General features: G+C 41.3%; 1 protein-coding gene across 1 annotated transcript; it reads left to right on the top strand.

The window, feature by feature from the left end:
- The first annotated feature begins 6,539 nt into the window (after positions 1–6,539).
- Positions 6,540–7,378, top strand: LOC147890533 (non-specific lipid-transfer protein 1-like). The gene is made up of 2 exons (XM_087390980.1): positions 6,540–7,005; positions 7,109–7,378. The coding sequence occupies exons 1-2, from the start codon at positions 6,644–6,646 to the stop codon at positions 7,116–7,118; spliced, it is 372 nt and encodes a 123-aa protein (XP_087247106.1). The 5' UTR covers positions 6,540–6,643; the 3' UTR covers positions 7,119–7,378.
- The last annotated feature ends 220 nt before the right edge of the window (positions 7,379–7,598 follow it).

Here is a 7,598-nt window from a genome sequence, read left to right as displayed (position 1 = left end):
TCTTAGTGTGTTATAAGCTTGAGGTTTAGAGAATAAAGCATTCAATTTTAGTTTTAAGCTGCTTAGCAAATATGAGAGATGACATCGATTATATCATATGAATTTCTAGATAGAATTGTAGCTTTCAAAAATATAATTTCAGCATCGCATCCTCTTGTGAATGTTTTGCAGGCCTAGTGCTTTTACAAGGTTGCATAGCGGTTTCTCTCTTCCTAGTTCACAAATTACCCATAGCAAAGTAGATTATTCTAATATGTCCCATCAAAGGACTCTTTTCAAAACCCCTCGTTTCACCCAAGAGAATCCACCTCCTAAATGCTCAAAGAAGAAGTGAATATCCCGAGATGAGCAAGAAGAGGCTTCAGTTGAGATGGTGAGTTTCAATGCACCCAAAATGGAGAGACATTTAGAAATAGAAGTTGTAGAGAAGCTTGGAATGAAGCTTGGACCATTGTCTTTGAGTGGGCTTATTTTGACCATTCTGTGGCATGGGTCTTTTGCAAATATTGCAAAAATGACATCTGTTCAAAGAGTGAATTTGGGAAATTGGGATCTGTCAATGTGCAACACAATGCACTAATAGAACATGCTAAAACTAGGACACGTGAGGATGCAAAATATATGTTTGTGGCAAAGAAAGTCCCTTCAAGTGAAGATGGTATGAATAGGTCAAAGGAGGCTGTAGAAGATCAAGCCACACTTAATCTATTTGCTGCAGCATACCATATTTCGAGAGAGGACATGTCCTTCAGCACACATGCTTCACTCTTAGACTTGTTGTGCTTTTGCAAGTGCTTGTGCATGACATAAGACCTTTATCACAATGATAAAGTAGCTGCAATGTTTGTCTACTACATAAGCGAGCCTCTCTTACAATAAATTGTTCAAAGGGTGAAGCCTGAAGGCCTCCACATATTATAGTCTCATGATGGATGAGTCCACCAACATTGGTCTCATCCAACACCTAATTGTATATGCATATTTTATGGAAGCTTCGGAGCCTTTTACAACCTTCTTAGGCTTGCCGGAAATTAAAGGAGGAACATAAAGTTGTTTGTTTGAATCTTGCATCTACTTTTTGTCTCAGCTCAATCTTGATGCTAAGAGGTTAGTATGCCTTGGTAGAGATGGTGCTTCATCCATGACTGGTCATGTGAATGGATTGACTGCTCTTATGAAACGTGTGAGTCCCTACATGACATCTATCCATTGCATTGCACACAAGATGAGTTTTTGCTTATCGAACGCAATCAAGGGATCATCATATGCTCAAGAGATCGATAAGGGTGTAAATGAGATTGCTGCTATGCTTTCTAGAAGTGCTTTGAGAAGCTCTATGTTGAAGAGACTTGAGATGGAATTTGGGTGTGCAAATTTTAACATGAGTCACATTTACAAAATAAGGTGGCTAATCAGAGCAAATGATGTGCGTAAAGTTTGCGAATCTTATGAGCCACTAGTCCTTGCATGTCTCAAATATGAAAATAGAGATTTGTATGCCAAATTGAGTGACTTTCAGTTTATATATAGTGTTCATTTCATGGCAAATATCCTTGACAGACTGTCTATGTTGAGAAAAATATTTCAAAGCACTTTTGTCGATGTTTTGCAAAGGATAGTGTTTCGAGGTGTCATATTTATGCTCTATCTATATTAGACATGACACTAGTGCACTTCATGCCAATAAGTTGATTTCAGCCCGCCGTCTCACTCGATAAGCTGATTTTGAAAGAAAGGATGGTAATAATACTAACCTTTGTGAAGATAGTGGGAGAGAGGGAAGGAGTCTCACTTGCGGCTTTCTCACAATCACAAATGGGGGAATACACACAAAGGTGGAGGCTGAAAACAGTTTTCCTCTTCTTAGTTGTGAAAGCCAAAAGAACTCTAGTACAAAGAAATAGAAGAACCCTATATGTGGGTCTCAAACCAAACTCAACTAACTAAGGTGGCATACTAACTGAGACACAAACTTTAGTAGATAAGGATAGCTGTCATCCAGCTATTATTCGTGGGCGGTGTATCAACCGCATCTCCAGCTAACAAGTCGGTGACATAAGTACACAACGGTCACCCTGGCATATCTCGAGTGGAGCTCGATATCTCAACACTCCCCCTCGAGCTCAATCCCAAATCCTGCACACCAAGCAGGTCTCTGAACTTGCGTAGCTTCTCTACGCCCAATGCTTTCGTGAATATGTCAGCTACCTGATCCTCTGTGCTGACATAAACTAGATCAATAAGACCTAGTAAAACCTTCTCCCGCACATAGTGATAATGCACCTCAATGTGCTTTGTTCTGGCATGAAAGACTGGGTTCTTTGCCAAGTGTATACTGCTCATGTTGTCACAATAAATGACAACCGGCCCATCTATAGACTGATGCATATCATAGAGTAGCTTATGCAACCAAGCTACCTCACATGCAGCCATTGCTGCACCCCTGTACTCAGCCTCTGTGCTCGACAAGAAGGCAACTGTAGGCTGTTTCTTGCTGCTCCAAGTGACTGCAGCACTCCTAAAAGAGAACACATATCCACTGGTAGATCGTCTATCAGAAATGCTACTGGCCCAATCAGCATCAGTGTATCCATGCAACTGTATCTGAACCCCAGCCTCATAAAATAGTCCATACTGCAATGTGGACTTCACATACCTGAGTATGCATCTAGCCGCATCCAAATGCGGTTTCCTTGGAGCCTGCATAAACTGACTTACCAACCCAACAGCATAGCTCAAATCTGGCCTGGTAATAGTCATGTAAATCAAACTTCCTACTATGCATCTGTACATGCGTCTGTACATAGTAGGGTCTTCCAGAAGCTCACCTGCATTTGTGCTCAGCTTCACATTCTGCTCCAAAGGAACTGAAATAGGCTTATAGCCTGTCATCCCATATTTGGACAGCATGTCCAATCCATACTGCCTCTGCAAGAGCTGTATCCCACTTGGTGATCTAATCACCTCAATGCCCAAGAAATAACGTAGCTCTCCCAAATCCTTCATCTCAAACTTCTGCCTCAATAGCATTTTCACATGAAGGATATCTTCATCACTATCACCTGTGATGATCAAATCATCAACATAAATGACCAGCAGCATAATCCCTTTCTCTGTTTTTCTCACATGGAGTGAGAAATCTACCTTGGAAATCTGAAAGCCAATAGTGACAAGATACTATCCTATCTTGTCAGACCATGCTCTAGGTGCTTGCTTCAAGCCATACAAGGCTTTCTTCAACTTGCAAACAAACTCAGGATGAGTAGCATGAACATAACCTACTGACTGCTCCATAAAGACCTCTTCTTGCAAATCACCATGCAAGAAGGCATTCTTTACATCCATCTGATGTAAAGACCATCCCTTTGATGCAGCCATAGCAATGGCTGCTCTTACGGTTGCCATCCTTGCAACCAGGCTGAAAGTTTCTTCATAATCAATGCCATATGTCTGTGCATACCCCTTGACAACTAATCTTGCCTTGTATCTATTCACAGAACCATCTGCATTGTGCTTGATCTTATAAACCCACTTACAGCCAATTGCATTCTTGCCTTTAGGCAAAGGCACCAATTCCCATGTAGCATTAGCATCCAAGGCATCCATTTCTTCATCCATGGCTTTCTCCCATTTTTCATTTCCCATGGCTTGCTCAAAAGAAGTGGGTTCTGGTTCCTGTATCACTTTGACCATATAGGCATAGTGAATGGCTGTAAATCCATCATATTTCAGCCTATCCACAGGATACCTAACCTTGGTAGACCTGTGCAAAATAGGCTCACTTCCAGGTGCTCTCAAAACATCCCTGGTCTTCCTTACTCCAGGTGTAACAACAGAAGGAATACCCAACTCATCATCAATGCTCTGTTCTGAGCCACTGGATTCACCATCCACATAAGAGTGAACTGCATTCACATCAAACATGGGCTGATCTACCTTCTCTTTTCCTTTTCGTGATACCTGCGTACCACTATCTACATTGCTTTGAGGGGATTGCAAAACCGACGAGAGTGGTATTTCACCACACAGTCACTTCCTAGTGACGATTTTGCATCAACAGGCAATAGGCATGAATCTGCAACTCCCAATATCTCTGCACACAGGCATACGATGCAATTTTTGCGGCACCTTTCCATCGACTAGCCGCGCAGTGAAAACAGGGCCTTTTTCTGAGTGCCTGCGAAGAACTTCCGCCTTCAAAACGGGCCCCGAAACGGCCTCAAATCAGAAAAATAAAGGCCACACCGCGAAGGGCGTCTCAATCTGAAACAGTGCACTCCTGCACTTCTGGCTGTGCTACCTGCAGAGATTTGCTCCCAAACTCAAAATAGGAAAGCAACACTGGTCCTCTTACCAGGACACCACGAACTTGGCTTGCTTTCTTGAGCTCCTTACCACAAACAAGGCTCTGATACCATGTGAAGATAGTGGGAGAGAGGGAAGGAGTCTCACTTGCGGCTTTCTCACAATCACAAATGGGGGAATACACACAAAGGTGGAGGCTGAAAACAGTTTTCCTCTTCTTAGTTGTGAAAGCCAAAAGAACTCTAGTACAAAGAAATAGAAGAACCCTATATGTGGGTCTCAAACCAAACTCAACTAACTAAGGTGGCATACTAACTGAGCCACAAACTATAGTAGATAAGGATAGCTGTCATCCAGCTATTATTCATGGGCGGTGTACCAACCGCATCTCCAGCTAACAAGTCGGTGACATAAGTACACAACGGTCACCCTGGCATATCTCGAGTGGAGCTCGATATCTCAACAACCTTGTCTTTATTGGAACTTATATTATGATGAAATAAATTATAAGTTTTCTTATATATGATCATGGTTTATTAGCTTTGTATGTTGTGTACTTTAATTGCAGTCTTTATTAAAGAGAGATATGCTTTTGTCATACATGTTATAATTATCATAGTGTCTACTATGATACCTATGTAAGTACAATATGGCACTAAGTGTATTACTACAACTTATGGAAACGCTTTCATGTTTTGAGACAGGTATTCCTTTGTAATATTTTATTATAAGTATTAATATGTTAATTAATGTGGAAGTAGGTTCTGAGGTTCTTATGAGGGAGGTTCTTATAGAGGTTTTCCACTATCTGAAAGTGAGATTTTCAGTTTATTTGATTTTGTAGCCTGTTAAACATTTTATAAAGTTTTCTTAAAGTGTTGGTTCTTACATATTCTTGAAATCGGATCTTTTGTAGGCTTTTCTTTTGGCACTTCCAAGGTTTAATTGGACCTTTTACATGCTGAAAATGGTTTCAAAATCTGCATAATTTGACGAGTCATTTGAGTACATTATAGCCACATGTAATTTCAAATATGTCAACATTTAAGTTGATTTAATTCTAAATATCTCAGAATGTAATCTTCATTCTAAATATTGTCTTTATAACTCAAAATTTCTAAATTAAAATAGAAAGGGTTGCATTTTAGCTTTGCATCTTATGTTATTAATTTAGAAAACGGTTTACTATTTGCAGGTTCTCACATCCAAATACTTTATGGGAACAACAACAAATTTCAGCTATAACAAGCAAAGAGGATGAGAGCAATCTCAAAGTGGACTGTTGGCGATTAGTTCACATGGGTTGGTACTAAAATGTCTTATGTATGGGAAGAAAAGATGTTAAACTTGAGAGTTAAGAGAGGAAAAGAGAGTGCTAGTGATGCAAATCTATTGAGAGATTTCAGACAAATGGCCTTTAAGGTCTATCAAAAGCAAGTTTTCATAGACAAAGCATGTAACTGCTTATGCCCATGTTCATAAACTACTAAGAGTTTGAGCTCATTTAACTATCCTCTTATGTTTTCAACTCTATAATACAAAGTTCTTACATATGCAAATCTGTTTTTTGCCCTCAGGTTTTGTCATTGGAAAATCATAGCTTGAAAATGACAATTATAAAGCATGCATTGTCTAGCTGTTAGCATTTTATAATTACTTGTTGCTAATAATTGAATTACTCTTTATAATCCTAGCAATGTGAAATATTGTCTTTAAACTGTTGGTTGAATACAAAACAAATCCCAGCCATGTGAAATGTTGTCTCCTTTAAATTCCAGCCATGTGAAAGCTTGTAATTAAATTCCAGGTTGTTTTTTCGAGAGACCGGCTGGAATGAGAACTGCTCCTGAGTCGGCATGGTTCAAAAAATGGTTTTTTTTCGAGCACTGCACACACCCATACTCACCCTACTACCTAGATCAAAATGTTTGACATTTGGGTCTGTTCATTTAAGGAGAGGCAGTGAGAGGACAAGACACTCGGCAGCAACAAGGAATTTTGATTCTTTCAATCACATCGTACAAGGCGCAGTGAGTGTACGTACTGTGGACATGTCATGCAAATACGGCGAGTCGCGGGAGTCAGGACCGTAGGGGTAGCAGGGGGAAGTAAATGGGAGCAGATAGAAATGGTCCAGGTCCTGAAGTAGGTGAGGTTTGTTGGAGCCGGAGCGTGGCGGTATAAAGCCTTAGGACGGTATAGACTCTATATAAACGATGCATAGGAAGGAATTGAACAACGAGTCGTGTTACAGATCTTTCGTTCTGCTGTGAATTGTGGAGCTTTCGTTCTCTAGAGTGGTGTGGGTTTGCTTTCTAGCGAGTGTAGAACGTAAGAGATGGCTTGCATGGGAGCTTGCTACTACCATGCCTTATTTCTGGGCGTGCTGCTTGTGATGGGCGCCTGGGTGGGCGACGCGGAAGCTCAAGTGCCGTGTGGGACGGTCACCGGCGCCCTTGTTCCTTGCCTGAATTACCTCAAAAAGGGATCTCCCAAGCCCACCGCCGCCTCCACTTGCTGCGCGGGCGTCAAGAAACTAAACGGCCTTGCTAGCAGCCAGGCTGCTCGCCAGGCCATCTGCAAATGCTTGGAGGCTTCCGCAAGCCAGGTCAAGCCCCTTGCTTCTTCAGTCTCCGCCCTCCCGGGCATTTGCGGGGTTGCCTTTCCCTACTCCTTCTCTACCACCCAGGACTGCTCCAAGTAAGATATTACATTACATCTTAAGCGACCATTGATTTTCTATTCTGAAAAAGGCTGTCTTCTTCTCTCTACATATTACTGATTTTTGGATTGCTCCTTGTAGGATTGCTTGAAGCTGCAGCCATTCCGCGTAGCCGATCATCCCGCGACTTGCATAAATAAGGGGTTTACGATATATGTTGACCACCATAGCACGATGTGCCTAGGCAGCTGCCTTTTTGTCCCAAACGTGCCCAGGATATGTAGATCAGTGCCAGCTAGGCAGCTGCCCTTTTTTTTAAAATGCCGAGGATGTATCAAGCATTGACGTCTCTGCTCTAAATGGAATGTTTTTACACTCGCGAATTGCTCTTCGCAATCTGTTATATGCGTTCAGTTTGTCGTCCGTCTTGTGTGACAAACGTAACAAGTCCTAGGCACGAAACAAGGGTGGAGAGACTCGCTTGTAGATTTTGAAAAAGTATAATCGGCTGTTTAAAAATGTTAGGCATATTAAAATTGTGAAAGCGTCTGTTTTAAAATATTTCGCCTATCTGTTTTCTTGAAAGTTGAAGCGTCTCTGCGTATTAAAAGCATTTCAGTTGTAGTTTCGG

Source organism: Dipteris shenzhenensis, chromosome 19, assembly GCF_047967505.1.
Source record: "Dipteris shenzhenensis isolate YYH24624 ecotype China chromosome 19, Dip_SZ_1.0, whole genome shotgun sequence".
In the NCBI taxonomy this organism is placed as follows: Eukaryota; Viridiplantae; Streptophyta; class Polypodiopsida; order Gleicheniales; family Dipteridaceae; genus Dipteris; species Dipteris shenzhenensis.
The sequence above is the reverse complement of the archived record's forward strand: the minus strand, read 5'-3'. Positions and strand labels throughout refer to the sequence as shown.